General features: G+C 56.2%; 15 protein-coding genes across 25 annotated transcripts; 6 read left to right on the plus strand and 9 right to left on the minus strand.

The window, feature by feature from the left end:
• Positions 1-536: 536 nt before the first annotated feature.
• KVP17_002018 (uncharacterized protein) lies at positions 537-1,154 on the plus strand (the record flags this gene model as incomplete). Of its 2 annotated transcripts, none has more annotated exons than XM_068517932.1 (1): positions 537-1,154. In XM_068517932.1, the coding sequence occupies one exon, from the start codon at positions 537-539 to the stop codon at positions 1,152-1,154; it is 618 nt and encodes a 205-aa protein (XP_068375777.1). The 2 variants fall into 2 exon arrangements, with proteins under 2 accessions (XP_068375777.1, XP_068375778.1); XM_068517933.1 differs by having other exon boundaries at positions 585-1,154.
• Positions 1,155-1,394: 240 nt separating this feature from the next.
• KVP17_002030 (uncharacterized protein) lies at positions 1,395-1,664 on the plus strand (the record flags this gene model as incomplete). Its single annotated transcript, XM_068517953.1, has 1 exon — positions 1,395-1,664. One exon carries the CDS (start codon positions 1,395-1,397, stop codon positions 1,662-1,664), a length of 270 nt encoding a protein of 89 aa, XP_068375798.1.
• Positions 1,665-1,775: 111 nt separating this feature from the next.
• Positions 1,776-2,408, plus strand: KVP17_002029 (uncharacterized protein; the record flags this gene model as incomplete). 2 transcript variants are annotated; one of them, XM_068517952.1, is made up of 3 exons in its annotated part: positions 1,776-1,931; positions 1,961-2,113; positions 2,142-2,408. In XM_068517952.1, the coding sequence occupies 3 exons, from the start codon at positions 1,776-1,778 to the stop codon at positions 2,406-2,408; spliced, it is 576 nt and encodes a 191-aa protein (XP_068375797.1). The 2 variants fall into 2 exon arrangements, with proteins under 2 accessions (XP_068375797.1, XP_068375796.1); XM_068517951.1 differs by lacking the exon at positions 1,776-1,931 and having other exon boundaries at positions 1,940-2,113; positions 2,136-2,408.
• Position 2,409: 1 nt separating this feature from the next.
• KVP17_002031 (uncharacterized protein) lies at positions 2,410-3,441 on the minus strand (the record flags this gene model as incomplete). 2 transcript variants are annotated; one of them, XM_068517955.1, is made up of 1 exon in its annotated part: positions 2,410-3,441. In XM_068517955.1, the coding sequence occupies one exon, from the start codon at positions 3,439-3,441 to the stop codon at positions 2,410-2,412; it is 1,032 nt and encodes a 343-aa protein (XP_068375800.1). The 2 variants fall into 2 exon arrangements, with proteins under 2 accessions (XP_068375800.1, XP_068375799.1); XM_068517954.1 differs by having other exon boundaries at positions 2,410-3,276.
• A 34-nt stretch (positions 3,442-3,475) lies between these two features.
• Positions 3,476-4,860, plus strand: KVP17_002020 (uncharacterized protein; the record flags this gene model as incomplete). Of its 2 annotated transcripts, XM_068517935.1 has the most annotated exons (4): positions 3,476-3,604; positions 3,660-4,373; positions 4,402-4,618; positions 4,708-4,793. In XM_068517935.1, the coding sequence occupies 4 exons, from the start codon at positions 3,476-3,478 to the stop codon at positions 4,791-4,793; spliced, it is 1,146 nt and encodes a 381-aa protein (XP_068375780.1). The 2 variants fall into 2 exon arrangements, with proteins under 2 accessions (XP_068375780.1, XP_068375781.1); XM_068517936.1 differs by lacking the exon at positions 3,476-3,604 and having other exon boundaries at positions 3,765-4,373; positions 4,402-4,860.
• KVP17_002026 (uncharacterized protein) lies at positions 4,861-6,231 on the minus strand (the record flags this gene model as incomplete). Its single annotated transcript, XM_068517948.1, has 1 exon — positions 4,861-6,231. One exon carries the CDS (start codon positions 6,229-6,231, stop codon positions 4,861-4,863), a length of 1,371 nt encoding a protein of 456 aa, XP_068375793.1.
• A 678-nt stretch (positions 6,232-6,909) lies between these two features.
• Positions 6,910-7,905, minus strand: KVP17_002024 (uncharacterized protein; the record flags this gene model as incomplete). The annotated part of the gene is made up of 1 exon (XM_068517946.1): positions 6,910-7,905. The coding sequence occupies one exon, from the start codon at positions 7,903-7,905 to the stop codon at positions 6,910-6,912; it is 996 nt and encodes a 331-aa protein (XP_068375791.1).
• Positions 7,906-7,932: 27 nt separating this feature from the next.
• KVP17_002027 (uncharacterized protein) lies at positions 7,933-8,320 on the minus strand (the record flags this gene model as incomplete). Its single annotated transcript, XM_068517949.1, has 2 exons — positions 7,933-8,120; positions 8,161-8,320. 2 exons carry the CDS (start codon positions 8,318-8,320, stop codon positions 7,933-7,935), a joined length of 348 nt encoding a protein of 115 aa, XP_068375794.1.
• A 63-nt stretch (positions 8,321-8,383) lies between these two features.
• On the minus strand, positions 8,384-11,563 carry KVP17_002019 (uncharacterized protein; the record flags this gene model as incomplete). Its single annotated transcript, XM_068517934.1, has 1 exon — positions 8,384-11,563. One exon carries the CDS (start codon positions 11,561-11,563, stop codon positions 8,384-8,386), a length of 3,180 nt encoding a protein of 1,059 aa, XP_068375779.1.
• A 10-nt stretch (positions 11,564-11,573) lies between these two features.
• KVP17_002022 (uncharacterized protein) lies at positions 11,574-11,843 on the minus strand (the record flags this gene model as incomplete). The annotated part of the gene is made up of 1 exon (XM_068517939.1): positions 11,574-11,843. The coding sequence occupies one exon, from the start codon at positions 11,841-11,843 to the stop codon at positions 11,574-11,576; it is 270 nt and encodes an 89-aa protein (XP_068375784.1).
• Positions 11,844-12,451: 608 nt separating this feature from the next.
• Positions 12,452-15,673, plus strand: KVP17_002032 (uncharacterized protein; the record flags this gene model as incomplete). The annotated part of the gene is made up of 1 exon (XM_068517956.1): positions 12,452-15,673. The coding sequence occupies one exon, from the start codon at positions 12,452-12,454 to the stop codon at positions 15,671-15,673; it is 3,222 nt and encodes a 1,073-aa protein (XP_068375801.1).
• A 5-nt stretch (positions 15,674-15,678) lies between these two features.
• KVP17_002023 (uncharacterized protein) lies at positions 15,679-19,428 on the minus strand (the record flags this gene model as incomplete). 6 transcript variants are annotated; one of them, XM_068517941.1, is made up of 7 exons in its annotated part: positions 15,679-16,149; positions 16,546-17,318; positions 17,344-17,832; positions 17,862-18,144; positions 18,173-18,586; positions 18,616-19,093; positions 19,121-19,428. In XM_068517941.1, the coding sequence occupies 7 exons, from the start codon at positions 19,426-19,428 to the stop codon at positions 15,679-15,681; spliced, it is 3,216 nt and encodes a 1,071-aa protein (XP_068375786.1).
• A 106-nt stretch (positions 19,429-19,534) lies between these two features.
• Positions 19,535-20,602, plus strand: KVP17_002025 (uncharacterized protein; the record flags this gene model as incomplete). The annotated part of the gene is made up of 1 exon (XM_068517947.1): positions 19,535-20,602. The coding sequence occupies one exon, from the start codon at positions 19,535-19,537 to the stop codon at positions 20,600-20,602; it is 1,068 nt and encodes a 355-aa protein (XP_068375792.1).
• Positions 20,603-20,632: 30 nt separating this feature from the next.
• KVP17_002028 (uncharacterized protein) lies at positions 20,633-21,208 on the minus strand (the record flags this gene model as incomplete). The annotated part of the gene is made up of 1 exon (XM_068517950.1): positions 20,633-21,208. One exon carries the CDS (start codon positions 21,206-21,208, stop codon positions 20,633-20,635), a length of 576 nt encoding a protein of 191 aa, XP_068375795.1.
• Positions 21,209-21,385: 177 nt separating this feature from the next.
• Positions 21,386-23,494, minus strand: KVP17_002021 (uncharacterized protein; the record flags this gene model as incomplete). Of its 2 annotated transcripts, XM_068517938.1 has the most annotated exons (3): positions 21,386-22,006; positions 22,060-23,344; positions 23,424-23,479. In XM_068517938.1, the coding sequence occupies 3 exons, from the start codon at positions 23,477-23,479 to the stop codon at positions 21,386-21,388; spliced, it is 1,962 nt and encodes a 653-aa protein (XP_068375783.1). The 2 variants fall into 2 exon arrangements, with proteins under 2 accessions (XP_068375783.1, XP_068375782.1); XM_068517937.1 differs by having other exon boundaries at positions 22,060-23,494.
• Positions 23,495-23,594: the final 100 nt, after the last annotated feature.

Below are 23,594 nucleotides of genomic sequence, written 5' to 3' on the forward strand. Positions count from 1 at the left end.
AGATCCAATTGCAACTGTGTGCACTGCAAATTAAACCACCGGCAATTGTTCCACTTTTAATCATGAGCTTAACCGTTCACTCTTGTTGACGAAAAGCGTCTTTCTTGAGGGAAGCGTCGCAACCAGCTATTGATCGGTCCGATTAGGCTTGTGCCAACCAAGCACACAGAGGTTGTATTTCCAAGTGCCTGCACATCTTGTCGTCCCACGCCCTGTGTGTACGACGTCCAAGCTATTGAACCAGCGCGTCGCTGGGGCGACGGTGCCTAACGAGACCAGATAACAACTACGCGGGGAGGAGCTGCGAATCCTGGACTCGCACGCCTTACACCGCCACCTACTGCTTTCTCTAAGTGTGGTCACCTTCCCGCTGCTAGAGAGTCCTGGGAGAGGTTCAATCTTCCAGAAAGTGCAGGAGGGCTTCCGCCTGGAGTGAACGTCACACTACTCAATTTGTAGGCTGCGAGGAATGGTTCAGTGCATTCATCTGCATGGTGGTGGAATTGTATTCAACTCCAGCCTCTCGTCGAACGCACATGAAGCCGTCCTCAGACAATAAGCCGAAAAGCGCGAATTCGACACCTATGGACCACTCCAACGTAATCGCCGCTCTCCTTGCTCAAGCGAAGTCCAAAAAGGCTTTAAAGGCGTTTAGGAAGCAGAATGAGGAAGGTATCACAAATGAAAATCTCGACCTAAAACTGTTGGATAGCTACCTGAAGAGGTTTTACCGGAAATCCGACAAGCAGAAGAGACAGAGGGACACCAAGGACTCAGTAGACCTGAGTGAAGAGGAAGCGCGTCCTGCGCCTAAGAAGAAGCGGAAGACTGATGGCAAAGCGCCTGTAGAGCAGCAGGACGTTGCTGAGGGATCTGACGCTCAAGACGTTCAAGTTGCGGAGCCAGCGCGAAAGCACTTTCAACGCATAGACTCCTCCAAGTACCAAGAGAGGATGCTCGTGGTCGACAACAGTTATGCTGCGAACTACAAAAACGATGCATTCGCTGCCAAGGCGGCGGAGGAACTTGGCCGCGTCCGGGGCCGAGACTTTCGTCACGAGAAGTCGAAAAAGAAAAGAGCGGGATGGCGCAGCGGCGGATCCCTAACGGATGGATCGAACTCCTTCAAGTTTCCGGAGAGTGATTCGGATTGATTTTTTTGTCGCAAAACTCGCCATTCTGATACGCTTTGTCCGCACTCTTTTCATGTCTGGTTGGCAGCGCAACACCGATAGTGCTTCCCATTCGACTTCATCGAGAATTTCATATTTGGCCGTGACAGGATATCATGCCCTCCAAGGTGAGAACGTGTAATGGTTGGCAACGGTGCGCTTGGTGACTGGTTTTCCTAGGATGCTCTCTCCGGGCAGAGCAAGGCCGCCTACGACACAGTGATGTTTGTCACAGAAGATCGGGACTCTGTGTCGTCCTCTGTAGTGGAAACGGGGCCCGTGGACTACGACAGTGGAGCGTCGTCGGCGCCAAAGCACCTTTCAGCGGGCGCGAAATCTAACCTCCTCGCGCAGAGGCTGCACGAGCTTGCAGTTGCAGGGGTGACTGACGAAATCAGAAAAAGAGAAGCTGCGAAGGTTCGACGGTACCCTCTTCTGTACCCCGCCGAAGAGAGCGAATCGGAACGTGTACGAGACGTAGGCGATTGCTGACGATTACTATTAGGCCTTAGTCACTGGGCGATGCTATTGGTCCCCTCATTCACGTTTAGGCCCTAGTCACTTGTCACATCCCGTCGACGTTCCGTATTCGGATCGTAGTCTATGCCATTAGACCTACTTCATTACGTGTTTCTAATACCGCTGCAGGAATCAGACCCAACCTCCGACGAGGGAGCGAAAATGCTGGAGGTCATGGACGAGGACCAGCAAGTCACAGCCTCCCACATTCGGCAGGCTATCCAAAGTGCCAAGAGGAAAGTGAGTCCATGACAAATGTGCCACCGCAGTTTCGACAAGGCGTTTTCGTGGTGAAGGTCGGACCCACCGGTCGTCTTTTGAAGCGCACGGTGCACCTCGGACTCAAGCCCGAGTATCTGGAACTGACGTCCAAGAACTTCTTTGATGTTGGATTCCACATCACGGACATACTGAACGTGACAGTAAGAGGCAGTGCGACGGCAGATTCAGCTGGGGACGGACTCGCGAGACTTCGAAGAGTTCTTCAAAAGCCTTGATGAAGGCGGTCCCCGCCCGAAGGAGGAGAAGTCAATAGTGATTTTCACACCCAACAAGACGGTTTCCTTGGTGTTCGAGTACGTAGATGACCGACGAGATTTCATGCTTCTCCTCCTCTATGAGATCAAGGCGGCACAGACGCGATACGAGCACGTGCGGCAGAAGTTCGCGGCTCACGAGGTGGAGGACGCCGCAGACGAAGCTGAATCAGCTGTGTGACTTAACCTCGAATCTCCGCCGCTGTGAACAGCAGTTGCTGTCGCTTCTCCGCAGGGGACACTCCGGCCGCGTGTAGCATGAAGTGTCCTGGCGTGTGCTTCTCTGGGAAGGTGTTGAGGACGTCCTGCGTGACGATTACCAGACGGGGCAACCCCTCCGACTGGCTACGGACGAGCACCGGGCCTTCTCCCAGGAGGTCGGGCATATGGAGGTCGTAGTCAACGGCCAGCAACAAGTTGAGCATGGGTTGCTCAATGACTCCGTTGAAGAACAGCGAGCTGAGCAGCTGCGGCACTACCCGCCGCCCCTGGTAGAGAACTCGATGCGCGAGGGAACGACAGTAGGGGCCTCCTCGGTGGACCTGCACGCCTGCGTTCACGCCCGGCTTCTTGGGAAAGGGTTCTGAGCGGCGGTCTGCGGCCAACAGCACGTCGGCAGAAAGCCCCGTCAGCAGGGAAGTCAGGCTCTGGGTCGGCGAGGTTATAACGACGTCAGTATCAACGTACAATAGAGGCACGTCAACATCCGACAATAGGGACAACCCCACGTATCTGTAGAAATACGGGTGAACCCCCTGGTCTATTAAAGTCCTTGGTCGCGTCGTATGCATCTCTAGTAAGCAGTACCCGTGCAATCTGGCATATCGTTGCCACGACTTCAACACCGCCCCTTCCGTCGTAGAGGACGCGGAGTCTACCTCCCATCCCAGAGAGGTCCAGCGCCCGTAGATAGCAGCGTCAAATGTGTTGGTAGCGAATATGATGGCGGGACATTGCGTCCACTCCGCTACGTCGCCGGTGAGAAGGTCTCTGAATGCAAAGTCGTCTGCAGTGACAACGACATCCGACCGGGGGCTGGCCGGGCTCATCCACTGCACCAGCGGATTTAGCGGCCCCCACGAAGACGAGGCGAGCGCCTCGTCCAAGGACGCCGGGACCGCATCCCCGGAAGCCGAGCGCCACAGGGCGCTGTGCAGTTTGCCCCATTGGGGATTCACGAAGAGCCCCAATACTAGCGCGAGCAACCACCACATTTGGCGAATTGGCAGCGAAATCTTTACGAGTGCAATGGTGAAAATGGTTTGGTGGTGTCTGTTTGTGTCGACCCTAGCCGCCATTGAATCTCTCGTAAAGCTTGATGCAGTTGTCAAATCAAAGTACGGGCTGCATGCGCGTTTGCCCTACGAATTGCTAGAGGTACGGGGGGTTACCTCCATCCCTGCCGTAAGATACGTTGCCGTACCTAAATCAGGCGTCTCAGAATGTAGGGATCCTGTGCCTCAAGGACCTCCCCAAGAGTTCAGGCGTTCTCTGCTTGGCCAAAGTCTTCCAACACTGCTCTGAAGCCATCAGTCGGATGCAACGGGAGGCCTCATTCCACACCCAGAAGAAGACTCCAGCAGATCTCGTGACGTCCGCGGACAAGTACTGCCACAGCTACATCTCCCAGTACCTCCTCAACGCCTACAGTCGCGAGATCGAGAGCCGGACAATGCTGCTTATATCGGAGGAGGGTAAGGTAGACCACGAAACGGCTGAGAGCTTCTCGGAACGACAGGCGCTCGGTCGCAGCGGGTTAGTGTGGCTCCTCGATCCCATCGACAGCACAGAAGGATTTGTCCGTCGCGCCGGCGGCTACTACACAGTGAACCTAGGACTCGTCAAGGACACCCAACCTATTTTCGGCATGGTCTCTCTGCCGAAGAGGTGGACTGCCGAGGGAGAATTCATAAAGGACGAGTTGACCGATTACTACGTGGGGGTGGTGGGAGCTGGAGCCTACAAGTTGGACATCTCGTCGAACCGTTTGGGGCCACTGGCCCCTTCCCCAAGGTTGAAATTCGCCAACGGTAAGAGGGGCCCCGTCCGCGTGATGGCCTCGATGTACAACTCCAACCAGTCAACCCAAGCCTTCGTGGAATCCGTTCCCGATAGACGGTTTGATGATGCGGGGTCATCCGTCAAGGTGGGTCTAGGGGGGGGGGCGCACGCAGATCTTGCGTATCGCGGAGGGAAAAGCCGACATCTACCCACGGTATGTTGGGACTATGGAATGGGACACTGCGGCTGCTCACGCAATTCTAAAAGCTGTAGGAGGCGACTGCTTCAACGTCGGAACAGAAGAAGCCGTGCTAGTCAAATCTTTCCCCGAGTTCAAAACTCAGATCCGCAGCTTCAAATGGCCACCGGTGCCTCCAGGCCACAGGTCTCGTCTCCGAGTTGTTGCCAACTCTGAGGAGGAAGACCACTCCGCTGTTTTTAAACCTCGATCGGCCTCGACATCGCAGGCTGTCATGCAGCCATCTACGCACACGAAGCCTGCACGTGCACGTCCGAAGCAGAGGCTTCCGCCACCCGGCCGATTCGAGCCACTCACCTACAATAAGGCGGTCATGCGAAATCCGCTCTTTGTCTGCAGCTCGCGGTTCGCTGCGAACGATTTCTTGGAGTGACTACATGGTATGCAGCATCGCTGCCAACTCCTCGTCAGAAATACCTTGCGTGTCCGTAATCAAAACGGGGCTCTCACCAGTATATCGGAGTGGTAGAGCGCCGTTGACGCCGCCGGAAGGGACATCAGTCGCAGGCGCTTCGCGGTCAGCGTCCTTGAATTCCGCAGAGCGAGTTTCCTGTAAGTCAGAAGGGGCGGTTGAAGCTTTCATTGAACCCTTTTCCCTTTCAACGTGTATGTTGATGTCCCCTTGTCTTTCCGAGGGAGTTAACTGGAGATGCTGGTCTGCTTCTGGTAGAAAGTCATTCCGATTCTTCAAGGCGACTGACCTTTCCAAGGGAACGGGAGCGGAGGACGACGGTTTCGTCTTGGGCGGTGGTAAGCAGGCTCGGATTCGATCAGGATGCTGGCCGTCTAATGCTCTGTCGACGGCGCCTTTGTCCATGGGCGTGTTGTAGAACGAGGATTTTGGATTCTGTGCTTCTTTGATTGCTTTGAACGAGGATTTTGGCTTTACTGGTTCTTTGGCCGCTTTTATTGTGGCCACCCGAAAGAGCGCCGATTTTCCAAGATAGTCCCTCTTTTCCGATAGCTCGTGTTGAGGAAGGCCTGTCTTCTTGGACGCGGGACGGGCTGGACGGGCTACTGGGGCCTCGCCCTGCATGCGGCCTACCAGTGACACTTGGCGTATAGGAGTGCTAACGCTCTTCACCGCCTTAAGGGCCCCGCTAGTGGACTCCCCATTGTTGGAGGCCTCGATGGCCGCGCTAGTCGACTCCTCCCGATTGTTGGAGGCCTCGAAGGCCCCGCATGCACACCTGTCCCCACTGGACTTGGGAGTTGCCATAGTAGACCCCTCCCCATTGTTGAAGGCCCCGTATGCAGACCCCTCCCCATTATTGGAGGCCGTGAAGGTCCCACTGGCAGTCCCCTCCCAACTGTTCGAGGTGTCTTTGAGTCGAGTGGTAGCGCTGACAACCGACTCCACGACAGGCCCCAGATCGCCAACGAACGACACTAGAGCGCACATTTCTTCGGTCTGCTCCGCGCAACGTTGTTGCAATCCGGCTAACACGCCCTTCAAGGTGTCCACTTCCGACTCAACTGCCTGCAAGCCCTGCACTCGCCGCTTCAGCCGCGCTATGTCCTGTGCCTGCGAAAGAAGCTGCTTACGCAGCGCGCTTTCCCAGGCTTCGGCGTGGGAGCCATCGCCGGCGGCGACTCGTCTGCGTTTCTTCGCCGCTTTAGAGCCCTGCAGACGGCGTTTCCGAGGCTTTGGTTCGTAGGCCTCGTCTGTGGCGGTGATCTCGTCGGAGAGTTCCACATAGGCCTCGCCGCAGTCAGACGCCCTCAACATGTCCCAGCTACGCATAGAAATACTGAAAATGTCGCGCCAATTACCCTCACAAAGGTGAGCAGGCGGAGTAATTTCCTCGACTGAGTCCGGTTGAAAAGCGAAATACAGCTGGCGCTTCAAAGTGTTACTGAGTGTGTTTATAAGTGTACCAGCGATGTGGAAGTGCGCGACAGGAAAATTCAAAAGGCGTTTCTACATTGGAACATACCATTTTGTAACATACAGGCTTCAACGTCGAATCCGCCCTATCCAACTCCCCGTTTCCGAAAAGCGCCGGGCTTCAATAGTCACCTTAGCTGGATTACGTGGAGGCATGAGTGTGACCTTCAGGCGCTCGGTTATCATGGGAGCCTGCTCAGGAATTTGGTCGGCGAACCTCACCCTGCGACGGGTTGGTGACGTCGCAAGAACAAGGTGACTGACATCGGAGCCTGCACGGCAGCTTGTCCCATGGCTCGGAACCCGTTCAACGGAACCTACCACAGTCTCTGCTGGATCCTGTTGAGGTCTCAGCGTGACTCGCTGTGGGGCCCTCTCCAGGGCATCCAGAGACTCATCTCCAATGAGCTTCCTATTACACTGAAATGATTCTTGAAGCTGCACATTCTGCATGTCGTAATTCGTAGATCGAGGAGAGAAGAATCAATAGGTAGTGTCAGTATTAAGAATTCATAAAATTCCACTGCATTCAATTCAGACAGCGGTGGACCCAAATTTGGACAACGGGCTAACTCTACTAGAGAACCTCCGAACCTGCTGCGCATTCGTGGGTGGCGGCGGTACCTCGTACTTGTCGATGGATTCATCGTAGGCAACAGGAAGCGAAGATCGCCGCCTCTCGCTCTGCGTAGAGGAGCCATGGCCATTAGGAATCGTAGAGGAGACATGGTGGGCATCAGGAAGCGCCGATAGCCGTCTCCCCTTCCGCGTAGAGGAGCCATGGATATTAGGAATCGTAGAGGAGACATGGTGGGCATCAGGAAGCGTAGATAGCCGTCTCACGTTCTGCGTAGAGGAGCCATGGATATTAGGAATCGCAGAGGAGCCATGGATATTAGGAATCGCATACAAACGTTCCGCATCAACAACCCTGGTCAGATCTGCATGTGTGGATTCGGACGACGGGCACAGCTCCAGCCGTCGGCGCCTCTGCTCGATGGCGGGCACAGGGGGCGGCGGGGCGCCCTTTACGAGGTGCTTGTGCTTAGGAAATGCAGATGGCGGTCTCGCACCTAGCGTTGAGGAGCCACCCCCTTTCACCAAATCAACAAACGCAGCCCTAGATAAAGCAGATACGGGCTTATGCAAACGTCCCGTGACATCAACAACTCTGATCAGACCTGCAGATGTGGATTCCGACGACGGGCACGGCTCCAGCCGTCGGCGCGTCTGCTCGATGGCGGGCAAGGGGGGCAAGGGGGGCAAGGGGAGCGGCGAGGCGCCCTTTACGAGGTGCTCGTGCCGCTTCTTCATCTGACCCACCCATCCTGGGCGGCCGATTGACTCTTCACTCACACCAGCCTCGACAACTGGACCAGAAACAACACGGGGGAGGAGCAAGCTTTGCAGCCGTGTGCGCTCCAACTTGTCCTCAAAGTTTGCAGGCGCGCTGCAACTGGTCAAGCCCACCAAAGATCCTGCGGAGAGGAGCAACGACTGGGAGCCGCCCTCGTGAGCACATGTCAACATTTTTCACAATTATCACATCATTCAACGTCAAGTATCCCCAAAAAAAAGCTTCTCATGAGGATGGATTTTGGGGTCGGTGCCACACGGGTGTACTTCATCCAAGTGGGCATCCCAGTAGCGGTCAACGTAGTGGGGGTACACCTCTGCGGCCTCTCGCGGCTCACACATAATGTAGCGGTAAGGCTCCACCCGCGCCCCAAATCTTCGGCTGGCAGCTGGGACAACGTTATTGATTGCGGTTATAAAGAGTTTTACCCAAACAAGCTAGAGGTGCCTTCAAGGTGACCTCTTCCACCACTCGGTGCCGCATGGCCAAGGGCACGAAGTTATGCAGGTAGAACTTGTTGTTCCGCAGTTGGTTTATGCGCAGCTGGTCGTCCACGCTGAGCTTCAACTGAATCTCGTATATGTCCATGTCTCAAAGGTGCACTTTCGAATTGTTAGATATTCCGCGAAACGTACAAAAACGAAGGCAAACTTACACTTGCTTCACAGAGTATCGAGAAAGGGTCCTGCTCTTCACGGTGGTGTAGGCACTGTTCGATGAGCTATCCACCATATCTTGAAAGTGCTTCATCCCAGGACTGATCTGCAGCTTCTGTGAAGTGCCAGTCTCCAAGTTTGTGACCGTGCCAGACGTGACCGAATCGTTGGCCGTACTCAAGGTGGTCGTTACCTCCTCAGTGACTACACCAGCATCAGCAGAAGAGTTGATCCCAGCACACAACTCTTCAATCCGCTGAATAAGTTGCAGTTTGTAGTCATCACTGGTCTTGTCAATGAAAGTCTTGGTGGTGTATGTGTTGGCAGTCGCAGTAGGGGCGACATGGCTCACCGCAGATTCGCCCGCAAGGGTGCCTCCGACAGCAGAGACAGTAGTTGTAGCAGTCCACGTAGCATCAGCCGTCGAAGTGGTACCTTCAGCCGCGGCAGTTGTCGCATTCTTGACTCGGGTCCAGACGCCATTGATCTCGGTCCAGTCGTCCTCGGAGCGGGTGGAAGTGGAAGCGGTTGTCGCATTCTTGACTCGCGTCCAGATGCCATTGATCAAGGTCCAGTCATCCTCGGAGCGGTGGGTCGAAGTGGTAGCGTCAGCCGCGGCCGGTTTAGAATTCTGGCGCGACCAGACGCCATCGATCTCAACCCAGTCGTTACCATTAGTGCCAGCTAATGTTGACGTTCGCTGAGAGACCCGGCCGTCAGAATTTCGCCAGGCACCTGTCCCATCACGTTGCCAGACGGTACTACTACTCACGCTACCACCGCTTATCGTTGATGGCGGGCTTCGCGTAGGCGACGTCACCGAGGAGCCCTCCCACGCAGACCGGTGAGAGGCACCAGCAGCGCGGGATAAGAATCCGCAGTGCGTAAAGAATTCATCAGCTTTGCCACTGAGCAGCTCCCGACCGCGTGCGCTCCGGCTTCGCTTGTAGTTCTGCAGCCTTGTTTGGTAGTTGGAAACGACGTTAGTGAGGACATTTACGGCATCCTCGTCGTTCAGCAGGAGGAGGACGTCATCGGGCACGTCCGTGACGAGAGCAGGCTTCTCTACACGCAGGCGCCTCAGGTATTTCAAGCCCTGAAGTCCGTCCTTGAGCTGCTTGAGCGTATGTTGGAACCTTTTCATATCGTTGTACTCAGTTCCTATCCACGACGACTGGTGGACGTTGTAGGCCGCATGGTTGCGTGTTGTCTCGTAAACGGGTTTAGGAACAGGTGGGGTCCATCGTTTGCCGGTAGCAAATGACTCCTGAACTTTAGGTTGAGTCGTCTTAAGGGGTCGAGACCAAACGTGCCCGCTGCGATGCGGAGCAGACCCATCTGGCAACGAGGGCACCTCAATGAGACGTCTTCGAGGCGCGTTGATCGGGTCGGGCGTCGTCTCATTCTCAGCGGCGATCAGTCGTATGATGTCGCCGCGACGGGTGCCGGACCAGCAGCCCTCAGACTCGTTGACGTAATGGGCGTTGGGATCACGTGCTGGGGCCTCCTCCTCTTGCACTGGACCGTCCCAAACGTTGATGCCGTTCAGAGTGTCCCAGCTTACGTCCTTGCGGTCGTAGTGAACGATGTCGCCAGTGATCGCACTGTCGGTAAATCTGAATCTGTCGGAGAAGTCGGAAACCAAACTGCAAGGATTCACCCGCATCCATAGACCCTCCATGAGTATCGACACGGTCCCATCGTTGTGGACCCTGTAGAATGCCTTGTCTTGCGTGTCCTCCACGAAACGGGCATTTGCCGGCGCGGGAGTCTGCGACCTCAGCGACTGCGACGCCAGGATGTACTCAAGGCGGTGCGACGCATTCGGCTGCTCGCACGAAGCTAAGTCGAGCTGGCGAGTGTCGCCAACCTTGTCGAGCTCTAGCGTGTAGAGGAAAACGTCCAGGTCGGTGAATTCGCCTTGTATTGACTCCATGGGGCGGTTAACGACCATAGGGCGGTACAGAGGAGCAGTCGTCTCAGCGTTGGCGGTGCTACGCAGATACGAGAACGTCACGCCTTCTTTGTAGTGTCGAAGGCGCCGGCTCTCGGTTCGGAATTCGTCTTGCAGAGGTCGAATAGCTTCAGGATCAGGTTTGTTTCCGTTCAACGTCGCTTCTAACAAATGTCGAACGGCGTCCGTCTTGGATTTGAGGCTCCCGGAACTCAGCAACGCGATCTCCTTCCGTATGGAATCGCTCTCCTTCGACGCGACCGACTTGTCGACTTCGTGGCTACGTTGGAACCGACTAAGGATGGAGTCGCCTCCCCCCGACGAAACAGTGGTGCCGACCATCGATTCGAAGCTAGAGTGGTTCGTGAGCCGGGGGCCTGTAGCCTTCGTGGCTTCGCCTGCGCTCTCCGCCAACGCGAGAGGGATGCCGTCCGCGCCGAATTCACTGAGATAGGTGAGGTACATCCAGGCAGAATTGCTCCGTAAGCACTTCAGAGACTGGGCCTTGACATCGGCAGGGACCTCCATCTCCAGTATGAGCTGGATTACCTCGGAAGTCCAGTTTTCCATTTCCAGGATGCCTGAACTGTAGAGGGGGGATTCCTGAACATTGGTGGTCAGCATGGTTCTATACCAGGTACTGACGGCCTCGTCGCTGATAGGGGTTACGATAGTTACGTCCGTGAACTTTGTCAGGATTTCGTTGACCATCTTTTGGGACTCAATGTACCTCTCGGACTGCATTAAATTCTGCAGCTCGCGGTAGATCGTTTCGAGCTCTTCGATACTACAATGCTCCATATGAACTCTTGTGAGAACTTCAACTTTATGGGGGACCTTGCTTCGAGTCGTAATGCGCTTGGTCACTGTGGTGGTATCTACGTTGTGCAGCTTCGTTAGAGTACCCCTCGGCGGTAGGTCTGCCGTATCAGGGATCATCACCGTAGGGGGAGTTGGCACCCTAGGACCCACGGGAAGTTGAACACCCCTGGGCGGTAGGTCTACCGTATCAGGGATCATCACCGGAGGGGGAGTTGGCACCACAGGACCTACGGGAAGATGAGTGACGGAACTGGCGACCGACACGTTGGCTTGTGTGGTACTTGGGCTTGTTGGAATTGTCGACCTATCGAGTCCGTCGACATGGGACCTCGTGATCGGCAGCATGCCCAACATGACATCCAGGTTGCTTGTCTTGACATCGGGGTGAACGCGAACCATTACCAAAAATTTACGGTTTTGTGTCACTGTCTTCTTCCAATTCTTCGGGGAGGTAGCCTGGATGAAAGATTTCAGTATCCTGAAATTCCGCTGGCCCCACGCACATCTGGAGGAGTTGTTCTGCAAAGGTGTCTCGGAGGCACTGAAGCTTTTCGGGGCGCAATTCGTAGAAAGCGTCAAGGGTCTGAATGGTGAGGAATGGCTGAGGATCGCACGCGTAGGCTGAGCCTATGTCCAGCAGCTTGTGGTCGTAATTTCCGGCAAAGTCCGGGTCGTACATGCCCCTCACTCGAGGAGACAGGCCGTATGACTTGTAGGTGTAGCCCCTGTGTAACGTGTCGTTGGAGCTCTCACTGCTTGACTTCTTGTCGAGAAAGGCCCCAAAGGTAAAGCGGCTGCCCACACGCCGATTCGCGTCTCCCCCACTGGCTGGGGGTCAGATTGGGCCTGGGCGCTATCCACTGGGCCGTACCGTCCACGCAGGGTACACATCTGAAAAGAGTGATCGCTGGTAAGTCACCTACGGCTCGTTGCTGCGGGGGCTGTACTTGCGTGACGCAATGCTTTGGCTCCTTGTGGACACTATAGAGAATGTGGCTGTCCTTGAGAGTCGCTCTTTCTCTTTGACGGAGACGCGGCTGGAATCTGTGCTTTCTCACTCCTCCGCTCACGGGTACGGCTGTAAGCCCTGTGCACAGGCTTGAACCTCTCGGTGAGCGGTTCAGACAGGTCTGAACTTGGAGCCGAGGAAAGATCTAATGAGGATTGGTTGGGGGACATGTGGATCAGTGCAGTCCCTGTAAGAATGCTGAAAAGGTACTACGTCACACTTGAAATATGAGGTAATATGTTTGATGTATGTCCAGATTCGGAAATCAAGAAATCTAAATGCGACTGCAACATGAGTTCAGTCGAATTGGCGTGTCGCACACATTGTTCGCAGCCCTCGCGACGACCGGTGCCCTGCAGTCGTGCGGCTTGCCGTCGGAAAAGGTCTTCACTGAACCCAGTGCCGAGCCTGAAATCGGCGAGTGGCGAGGCTTTGATAATAGTGTGATGGCATACCACGGCCGTGTTCGAGTGAGTCTCCCAGATGGAAGTGCGAAATGGACAAAAACTCGATTGACGTGCGACCCTCTCGTTCCCTGGGCGGTTGACCCATCTGTCGTGCTTAACAACGAAGATTTCGCTCTGCCTGCCGACAACCTGAAGCAGTACCGGTTCCTGACGGTCAACGGTCTGCGTGTGATGCTGGTGGAAGATAGTCGGGTCACCAAAGATGCCGTGGCAGTGCACCTGCAGGTGGGGCACATGCTGAGTTCCGAGTTTTCCCCGGGGCTTTGCGGCTTAGCGCGCCGGTGCTTAGGCCACACAGATGTCGGGTCTCTCCAATCATGGGTGGAAGACCACCAAGGCGAGTACACCCAATGCACTGACTTGCAGAGTACCTGCATTGAGATGAGACTCCAGCGTGACTTCTTCCGACAGGGGTTCGCCATGCTGGGTCGCTGCCTTTCCTCACCAAACATCACAGAAGCAACGGTCGCGACAGAATTCGAGGCTCATGAGCCGCGCGCGGAGATGGCGCGTGACCTGGAAGGCCTTCTGCCGGTAGCCCGGCTGCTCGGAGGTGACGTGCTGGGAGGTAGCGTGAGGCGAGTGGAACGAAGAGAGCCGCTGGTTGTACAAGTGCGTGACTGGTGCAATAGGTACGTCTCTCGCAATCTGATGTGCTGCGCAGTCGTCAGCAGCAAGCCTCTCGACGAGCAGCAGGCTTTGGTGGAGGATTGCTTGGCTGGAGTTCCACTGAAATCAGAGAACTCCCAGAGCGGTCCACCTCCAGGTGACTCCGAGAGCGGTCCACCTCCGGGTGACTACCAGAGCGGTCCACCTCCGGGTGACTCCCAGAGCGGTACACTGCAAGGCAACGACAGCCCAGGTCGTTTCATGAAGGTCTGCCTTCCAGGGGACCGGTCCCATCACGCCATGTTCCTGTTTCCAGTTTTGAGCAACCGGCAACCGCTGTGGAACGCCGACGCGTCCCTTCTGTTCGCACAGCTTGACCCCGTCCGAATGGGCAACGAGCTGACACCGTGGGCCTCCGAGGTGAATGTATCCGTGCCCGCTGCCGCTGGTGCCCGGTTCCTAAAGGTAAATTTGCAGCTGACGGATAAAGGCACGTCCAATGAGGGTCTCCGCGAGGCAGGTATGGTGCTGGCGCAGATGATTCGCAGGATGAAACTGGCCAGGCCGGAAAACGTTTTGGACTCGATTACCGCGAGGCGCCATGAAGCATTCAACTCCTCTGGCACCGCACCTTCCGCTGACGCGTTGATGTACGTACGGGACCTGCAGGCTCAAGGGCCAGATATGTGCACGGGTCTGCAGCATCTGGCTCCACTCAGCAACACCAGCGACTTGCTTGCCTTTATAGAGGCTGTTGACATCGAAAAGGTCATGTTACTAGTGTCAGGTCCTTGCTGGGACGAGGAGTGTGCCGACTCCGCCGAGTTGGACCTGAAGTGCCACATCTCCCCTATACCGTCAGACTGGATGGATGACTGGAGGATGACGGTTGGTGCGCCTGCCAGAAGCGCAGTGCCCGCGCTGAGACCAGGCCGGAAGGCGCCTACTGACAAAAACGATGACCTGCCGAAAGTGCTGGATGCAGGCAGAAACTGCTATTGCATCTACAAGAAGGACGATTGGTTCGGTTCCCGCTTGATGTTTGCCTCCTTCCAACTGTTCGTTGCTTCAAGCCTGTGCGTGGCGACGAAGGACAACCAGGCGCGTAGGACACGCGGGTGCCTCAGCATGCTTGCGGCTCTTGTGGCCGAGACGCTAGAACGCTTGATGCCGGAGGACATCATGAAGGACGTAGGACTAAGTGTCTTCCATGTTGTCGACCACTCGGTGCTGCTGCTGAATGCGACAGGTAACCCAGACAAGATTCCGGCAGCTCTTGAGCAGGCGAAGAGAGCGCTGCAGAACCCGTTGAAGCACGTATCGCAGGCAAGGTTCGAGGCGTGCAAGAGTCGCCTCGTGTCTCAAACCGAGGACCACACGAACACCCCCATGACTGCGGGTCTTCAGATGCAGCGGCGGGCCTCTTTCCCTGACTCAGCGTCAATTGAAGACGTCCGCGAAATGCTGTCCCTCGTGACCTGGACCGACTTCTCTGAACTGTTCAAGGAAGGCTTCGAAAGCGCAGCAGTAGTTGGGGCGGTGATGGGCAACGCCACCGAGAAGGAGGCGCAGGCAGTCCTCCAGTTGGCCAGTGCTTCGCTAAAACCAGCGTTGACCCCCGACGTTCCGTCATTCTGGATGAACGACAACGTAATTTTGCTGGATACTACCCCCGATATTTTGTCGGAGGAGACTGTGATCCACTGCTCTATTCGGGAGAAGAACTGTGGACTTCAGCATCGCATCCTGCTTTCACTTTACTCTGTCTGGGCTGAGAGCGCCCTCTTCAAGCAGCTGCGTGAGGCGGAGGACTTGGTGTACGTTGCGTCGGCTGAATCGGCCTTCACAGTGGACGGTAGCCTCCTGCAGATCACGCTGGCGACTTCGAAGGACGCCAGCCTCATGCTCGACCGGCTGCAGCGATTTATCGCAGAGCTGCAACCACCAACGGCTGCAGAGTTTTCTGACCTTGTGGGCGCTCTGCGCCACAATCTAGCCAACCGACCTCGCTCTATGCTGCAGGAGGCCCGTCAGTCGTGGACGCAGCTGACCACGGGGCAGCCGGGGTTCATTAGCACCCGAAATCTGATGGGGGCTCTGGAAGAGGTGACCTGCGAGCAGCTGCAGACGTTTGTGAAGGAGAGAGCCAGCAAGTCGCAGGTTGTGTCGATTGCGACGCCTCTGAAGAAAAGTGTCGAGCTGCTGTCGGTAAAACGTCAAGGATTCACTATCGTGCATGTCCCGGACACCCAGAATGAGGCGCAGGTACGCTGCAAGTCAAAGGATCTCAGCACGGAGTCCGAGGTGGATACTGTCTACAAGTACCTCAATAGCCTCCCTGGCATTGAGCACACCAGGACCCACTCGGATTGCGTCAGTCACAATGTAACCGAAATTCAACAGGGCATTGCCCTTTTGAAATGAAATTGTTACGAACGAGTTTGCTTCTTCGGCGAAGGACCCGACGGCGCTTGCCGAGAAGGCGGATCCCGGCGAGCCCTGAAATCCGGAACCTTCTGCTGTTGGCTGGCCCTGAGGATCTTGTATTCCGGGTTGGCGGATAGTACCCGTTTTTCTTGGGTGTCGCCAAGCTTGATAATGTTTTGAATGCGCTTGTAGGCCTCGTTTTTCCGGTAGTACCCGACGATCGCCTTCTTGGCAGCTTCCCTCGCATGCATGGCGGCGATGGGTGTTAGTGGCTCGGGGACGGGAGCAGTGTAGACTTTCTTCACAGTCTCCATAACAGTCAGCTTTCGAACCGTTTTCCAGAACTTAGACCGCTTTTGAGGCTGGTCCTCAGTCACAGGCAGTTCCACCCGCGTTGCGGGTTCCGCATGGCCTTGCTTGAGCGTCGCCCAGACCGGTTCCGGCCTGCGCACTGGAGCTGCTGGAGGTGAGATCTGCTGGACTAACTCCCTTACGGTAGAGCATGTCGCCTGGCAACCAGTAGTACATGCTAAATTATTGAGATACACAAGAGATCCAGATGTATCCGTTTACAGAAACACCACCTTCTTGGTCACCTTGACAACACCTTTTTTGGCCGGAGATTCGCCTTCAAAGGGTCTAACCATTCGAGTAGGCCTCGATGAGTGAGCACCAGGCGGTGGCTCTCTGACTGGCTTCTTCAGCACTCTCCTCGGTTTGATCATCAGTCTCGTGGGCTGCGCCTCGTGCGGCACAGTGGGAGAAGGGTCAAGGACTGCAGTGGAGGGGCGTAGGACGCGCGTTTTGCGTTGCCTCCGCTCTGTGGGGGGTCGCGTCGGATCGCGTTGTGTCGCATTTGCAAGTCTCACTCGCTTCTTTAACAACCTGGCGTCTGTACTCCGAACTCGGGCCTTCAATACCTTAACGCCTCTAACTCGACCCCTTGCAATCCTGCGTTCGCTCGAGATCGCCGTCGTCGACCCTTGGGCCAACGCCGACAGCCCCCGGGAAGGCAATTTGCCGGGCCTGGCCAGCTGCCGCGTGGGAGGCGACGTGGACCGGAGACGTGGAGCTCTGGCAACAGGTTTCAGTACCCGGTGTCGAGGTGATCTTGTAGGCCTCTGGAGAGCGCGAACGGGCGCTGGTGGGGGCGGAGGCCCATCCGGAAACTCCTTGAGGATCGGAGCAGCCTTGTACATTCTCTTTCCGGTTGTCCTTCCGTTGACGTCCACTTCACGTTTCCAAACCGCAACCTTCACTTTGAGCAGATCCAGCGGAACCCCACTCGAATCACGTGCGCCCTCGTGGTGGAATCTAATTGGCGGCACCAGGTCTCTGCCCGCTGTAGAGAGGTCCAGCGTCTGCGCTGGTCGACGGATTCTGGGCTCTCTGGGCACCGCAGACTCGTACACTATTGGTCTCAGTTTTTTCTCAGGGAACCACAGGGATGCTAGATCTCCTCTATACACGCTAAACGTCTGACGCGCGTCCATTGCTTCCTGAAGCCCGACAACGCGTCGGAGCCTCTGCACCTCCTGGTCGTGTTTTACTAAACCCTGCTCAAGGAGGGCGCCGTCTCGAGGTATGCCTACTGAAACACACAACCATGGCACGTCGGGCTGCCGCGCAAAGGGAAGTCCATCTGCAACCCCAAGGCCACGCATGACATATGATATTCAATCTTATCACTGGCGCCGAAGAGAATTGGTCGCGTTTCCGGCAGAGGAAGAAAAGGCGTACAAATCCTGTGTTGGCGCTTTGCTCGGCACTCACGATGTAATACGGCAGCACACAGAGCACCCGCCGGTCCTTGTCACAGATATGTACCGTGGGCAGTTCCATTTCGCCCTCTGGCTCGGAGGCCGGCGTGATGTAGCAGGCCGCCGCTATAGTGGCTGGCGAGACCTCGGGCAGCCGCAACGGCGCGGTGCCCTCGCGGTGGTAGCAGTGGAATATGTCAGCCCGCCACTGCATCGAATGGGCCTTCATTGGTTTTGAAACCACTGGCAGTCGTCGCTGTGTCTCTGGCGTCTCAGGAGAGCTGTCATCCGTCACCTCCGCGACGGGCGCTGAAGGCTCGTCTGACTCCCACCGCCTGATGGGCGGCTGCCTCTCTGCGGCGTTCTCTTCTCCGATACCATATCGCTCAAATAACACTGCCATGGAGAAATCGTCATCTCCTCACATACACTCTCGTTGAGGCCTGGCAGTGTGAGGTGTTCGAGCACCTTTGGAACGGCTGCAGGGTTGTAGTGTGCCAACAGAGGGTTTACCACCATGACGGGATACCCGTAGAGCCCTAAAGCGGGTTGGCCTTGAACTACCAAAGGAAGGGCTGGCCTGAGCTGTTTAAAGTCAGGCACCATCAACCCGGAGTCGGGGTCGTAGTGCCCAGGCGCTGCAGCCAGCGAGATCTGCCCTCGTTGGGAAACAACGGGCGGGAGGACGACCCATTCTGCGTATCTTAGCTGTGTTCTAAGGCCAGCGGACACCTACTGCTGCCTCGGGGTTCAAGCGGTACGCTGGTCCTCCGCCCTCCATGACTATGGGGATGCTGGTGGGCGATATGTTCGGAATGTTCACGATGACCATCTCCTCCCTGTTGGGTCTTGACGACCAAGTGGGTCGAATTCCAAGCTGCAGTCTAAGGGCCTGACTATGGAAGTAGTCTGGCGGCGGTGGCTTCCCCACGTCCCAGAGAGCCCCAAGTGCTGCCGAGTCGACTGTGCCTCTCGACAGGGACATCCGCGGGATCAACGGACCTGGCGCGCGTTCTGGTGTTATGGGGTCCCGAACTGAATTGAGGAGCCGGAGGGCTAGCCGTGTGCGGCTGTCAGCGACGCCGAATACGCGTCTCCGGCGCTCGAACGCGGCAGAATAGAATTCTGCGGCATGGTCAGGCTGACCGGTCTGCCGTGAGGGATGCCTGGGTTCCTCACAGCGTGCAACAGGGAGCCCATTACGCACCACGTATTTGTAATCGACACGAATTGGGAGGCTCCTGTCCGACCCATCGAATCGATCGCACTCACCAGGTGTCTTGCAGCAGCAGAGTACTGCCCGAGCGAGAAGTAGCCCACGCCGAGGTTGTGGTGAGCCCGCGACACTGACGTCGCCAACTCCTGTCGGAAGTGGGTCTCCAGCGTCTGAAGCGCGTTTTCGAACTCGAGAAGCGCCTTCTCGTACATCCTTCCATGAAAATAGGCCCAGCCCACGTCGGTCTGAGCCTCCGCAACCACAGTGGGCGACCCGGCCTGTACCATATCCAGTCTCAAGGTCATGCACCGAACACCAATGTCGAACGACTGTATTTTGACTGCCAACATCCCCAGGTGGTAGAGCATAATTGGCACCTGACTTCGGGGGAGATACGCCACCGGACCCCAGGCTGAAATGTCGACGTACTGTGAAAGGAGACTGCGTCACAACAGATGTCCACCCCACTCCTTCTGCTCCAGCCGTGTGGAGTGTCGCCAAAAGGCCACCGTGCTCTCCGCAATCACCACAACCTCAGCCAGAAAGGGCGCGAGTAGCTGCTTGCCATGCCGAACGGAGGATCCCGACTTGAGGATGAACAGCAACTCGAACAGCATGTCGCCGACCAGGTAGTGCCCGATAGTGCGTGCGTAGAAGTTCCGACAGGCGTCGAAGGAGTAGCAGGCAAACTCTAGGACATCAGCATACTCCTCACGGTCAAACTGTTGTTGGATATATCTTAAAAGCTCCTCGCGGCTGCTGCGAAAGCCCTGCATTATTGCCATTACGCCGGCAGCGCGGTCAGCCGTCCAGAATCCGCGTTGTCCCAGAAGGTCCACGCGGCAATCGCTGCCAATGTGATGATTCGCAGTGCACTCGATTATGTGCACCCGGATACTGCAGCAAATGTTCGATCCAATCGCACCGTTCTCACACGTCCTGGTACCGCTCTACAAGCCACCACGGTGCCTCCAAGACTTCGACTTCCACGTTTTCACGCTGGATGTCCCGGACGACCATGTGGTGTTGGCGGTGAAGAACGGCAACGACACGGTCTGCGAGGCGAAGTTCGAGATACGCGGGGCCCGTAGCGCTAGCTGGATGCCAGTGAAGTACCTGAAGACCCTGCCAGTAAAAATGAGCCTGCTAGTGTCTGAGCGGCTGGCACCTGGGGAAAAGCCGAGGCTTAAGCTGGGCCTGATAACGCCTGTGGAGCAGACGGGCGCCTTCCAGCCTGTAACCAGCTCGATATTCAGGCTGTCTACCCGCAGGCCGGACGTCAAGACGAGCGACAGCGTCCTCAACTTCGGTCTGCGGTACCTGCGAACGATGCTGGCAGACCCGGACAAGGACCTCTGGCAACCGGACGCGTCGGCAGGGGTTGCTGGAATGCGGTTCACTTACTTTGCGCTACACTACTGGTTTCAGGCGGTAAACCATAAGTGCCTTTTCTTTTCTGCAGGATCAGAGGCCGAGCGTTCGGGCTTCTGGAGGGCGGAGTTAGCTGACGTAATCTCCGATTCAGATCGGTTCTTGGCAGTAGAGGTGGCCGCTCGGCCCAGCAGAGTGCTGTTGCCAATGAGTTTGGCGGTAGACCACATTTCCATTACGCTGCATATGGGCGTGCCCATTCCGTCCTTAGTTTGGGGCCTAGAGCTGGTGTCCGCATGTCGGGTGCCTTCCTACGCCGAAACGTTCATTCTGGCCGCTGTGCACTCGCCCAGAATTGGTTTCGTGCAGCGGGTATTCGGCTGCGACGATGTCGCTTCCTTTGTGGACGCCTCGTTAGCAATGATTGAGCGGAAGGTGACAGTACCCATTCGCCTATGCACAGAACAGGAAGTTTCCGACACATTTGGTGTGGACTGCTCCTCTCTTGTCGAGCGAGCCGCTGCGAAGAACAGACCCAAAAAGAAAAAATCCTCGGCTAAGCCAAGAAAACGAAGGTGAAGTCGAAGCTTTAACAAATATTTTAAAAACTCAGATGTCAATAAGATACGTCTGTGTGGCGCTCCTAGATCTCGACCATGTCATCTTGGGCGACGCCTTCGACTCCATATCGGCCTCTAGCTGCAAGGCTGACCGTTTCTCGCTCCCTGTGCCGCCCACAGCGAATATGGCTGCAAGCGACTTCATTGAGCTCAACACGTGCCAGGTAAACCCATACTCAAAGCAGAAGTAGACGCCTATCATGATAGCCGTGTACGTCATGGCTCGGTGATCCTCTGGCGAAATATCCGGGTCACGCATGAGGAGCACGAAATTGGAGAGGATGTAACCGTCGAGGCAAAGTCGCAGCACTAACAGCACCTTGTAACTATGGTAAACAACCTTCGTCTGCCGGCAGTCGCCTGCAGCCACCGCCACGAGGCCCGCCATGCCGAACGCCAGGTCCATCATGCCAATTATTATCTTCAAAGCTCCGGCGAAACTGGCCAGGTCGAAGAACTTGGGAACAGCGGAGACCACGTTAAGCGCAAAAAAAAGAAGGAGCCCGGTCCGGAGGGAGATGCATCGGATGCCCAGAAAACCACGAAACCCGTTGGAGATGATCATTGAATTATTACGCTATAAAAGGCTTTGGGACTCATGCTATGTCAGAAGTTGATTACATTTTGTGTACAAATAATCTGTAGTGCAATAGTATTAAATGAGTTTTGGCGAAAATTACGACTGCACAGCCGTGTACAAATAATCTGTACTGCAATAGTATTAAATGAGTTTTGGCGAAAATTACGACTGCACAGCCAACTTAACCAGGTGATCCATGAAAACATTCAGCGACACGTCATCCGTCAGCACCACGCTGCCGGCTCCTACATCCATTCCGCCTACGATGCCGCTGTCGCCGTACTGGGAGTGAGTCGCAGAGGGGTTCACCTTCGCCAACAGGAAGCGCGCTTGGCTGCCTCCAGCCCGACAGTTAACGTATTTCGGCACGGGAAACCGGTCTGTGAGGATCTGCTTCGCGTCGATAACAGGCCGCTCGAGTCCGCGCTTGAAATGGGCATACTCGGGCTGCAGATGGTACCCAGCATCGACCCAGAGGGCAATCTGCTCGCCAGACCAGACTACGATATGGAAATAGGAGTCTAGCAGCAGCGTAACATCCGGCCTCAGCGACTGCACATCAAGGAGTACCGGTCTCGGGGGCTGGTCGTCCATGGTGTACATCAGCAACGACGGCTGAATCATAATCATCATGCTGGAGGTCGACTCGCGCATCAGGTGGCCGCGATAGTAGCTGGACTCGTCCGGGCTGGCGTTAAACGTCTGCAGGAACGGGGAGCGCCGGAGGTGGAACATGAACTGCGGGTACAGCCCGAACTCAGCTCCGATTTGGAATGATGAAGGCTGGAATACCATGGGCCATGGCCGGCAACATTGAGAGGCAGAATAAAGCTTACGTCGTCCTTTTGGTAGTCAGCAAATCGGCTTACAAGCCTGATTAGTTTACGGTCGATCCAGCGGAGGACGTCAAGCGTCTCCTCCGTCTCTGTCTTGTACACGGCCAGTCGTGACACCAGACAAGCTGCGGCCTCCTGGTCGAAACCCGCGGCGAGATTGTTCACGCTGGGGTCCGCGTGGTGGTAGGCCAAAGTGATGACGCGGAGTCTTCTACGGCCAGAGGGGTGCAGGTAGGACAACTGGAACTGCAGGTAACTGCTTCGAGGTCCACTTTGCTGGTTGACAAGCTCAAAATACATGGCCAACGTGGTACGGGCGTCTATCGATCCCAGAAACCACTCGCAAGTCTGTCCTTCTCCGACGGACACCTCGCCAACTTGGTTGCCCTTCTTTCCCGTAGAGGAGCAGCAGCCGATCACGCCCCCAACTTTGACGTCGCGGCTGCAAAGCACCTCCAGCCGCGCATTAAGGCCCTGCGTGAGGAAGCTCTGCGCATCCCTCCGGAATATGTGGGAGACCGAATCCTCGAATACGTTCATAGAGAAGGAGTCGCACATGACCAGGTAACCGTTGGTCTTGTCACAGAGCACCTTCATCTCGAAAAGCCCCACTTGGTCCAGCGATCCGGCAAAGATGTCCACCACATGTCCGGCTCGGACTACCCGTTCAGCCAGGGAGGTGTGGTACTGCAGGGCTGACCGCGCGTACTTCGCGTTCTTCGTCTCCTTCTGCAGGTCGACATGCTGCCGTATGTTTTCAGACAGCGCCAGGTCGGCCACTTGTCCCGGACCAACAGTGCACACGCCGCCGGTGAAGAGCATGATGCGTGCAGCCTGGTGCGGACACGCCGCCTCCATGAGGGAGACCGCCACATTGAGAGCGGCCCCGGTGCATCTGTTGGGTCTGGAATCGGGCTCTACAGGCCAGCTGTCCTTCTGGAGGTCATCCAGAATGGAGTCGAGGGCCACATCGACCTCGGAAACGGGCATGAGGAAACGCCTAGCTGCGGTGCCGCCCATGGATCCCCGAGGGTCGTGATTGGACACAATTCCCAGTTGCCTGGCGATGTCTTCGGGCTTCAGCTCCGCGCCGCCCCGAAAGACGTAGCACTTGGAGCACTCGACGAAGGAGAGCTCGTGCACGTGCACGTTGGTGCCAAAGGTGATCAGGCCGACTGAGCATTCTGCAGGCAATAGGGACACAATTTTGCTCAGCTGCTCCTTTAGGACTTCCAACTCCTCCTCGAAGAGTTGCAAGTCGACCACGAATAGGAACGTTGGAAGACTGCAAACTGCGGCGTTCTGTGCAGGAGACACGTACTCGACGGTGTGATAAAGGCACTCCGGAGGTAGCGTCGTCTCACTGATATTCTGGGCGTAGTGGTGCGCGAACGGAGTCCGCTGCCCGCTGAGGGGGCATGTCCACGCCTTGGATCTGAGGAGGATGAGGAATACAGCAGCAACAAAGAACTACCTATGGTCAATTGCGCAGTGGGGATTCAGAATAACCCCCGACTGCCGGCACCGCACTGGTT

The sequence above is a fragment of a genome (assembly GCF_019968985.1).
Source record: "MAG: Porospora cf. gigantea B chromosome Unknown PgB_NODE_295_length_23594_cov_117.04, whole genome shotgun sequence".
In the NCBI taxonomy this organism is placed as follows: Eukaryota; Apicomplexa; class Conoidasida; order Eugregarinorida; family Porosporidae; genus Porospora; species Porospora cf. gigantea B.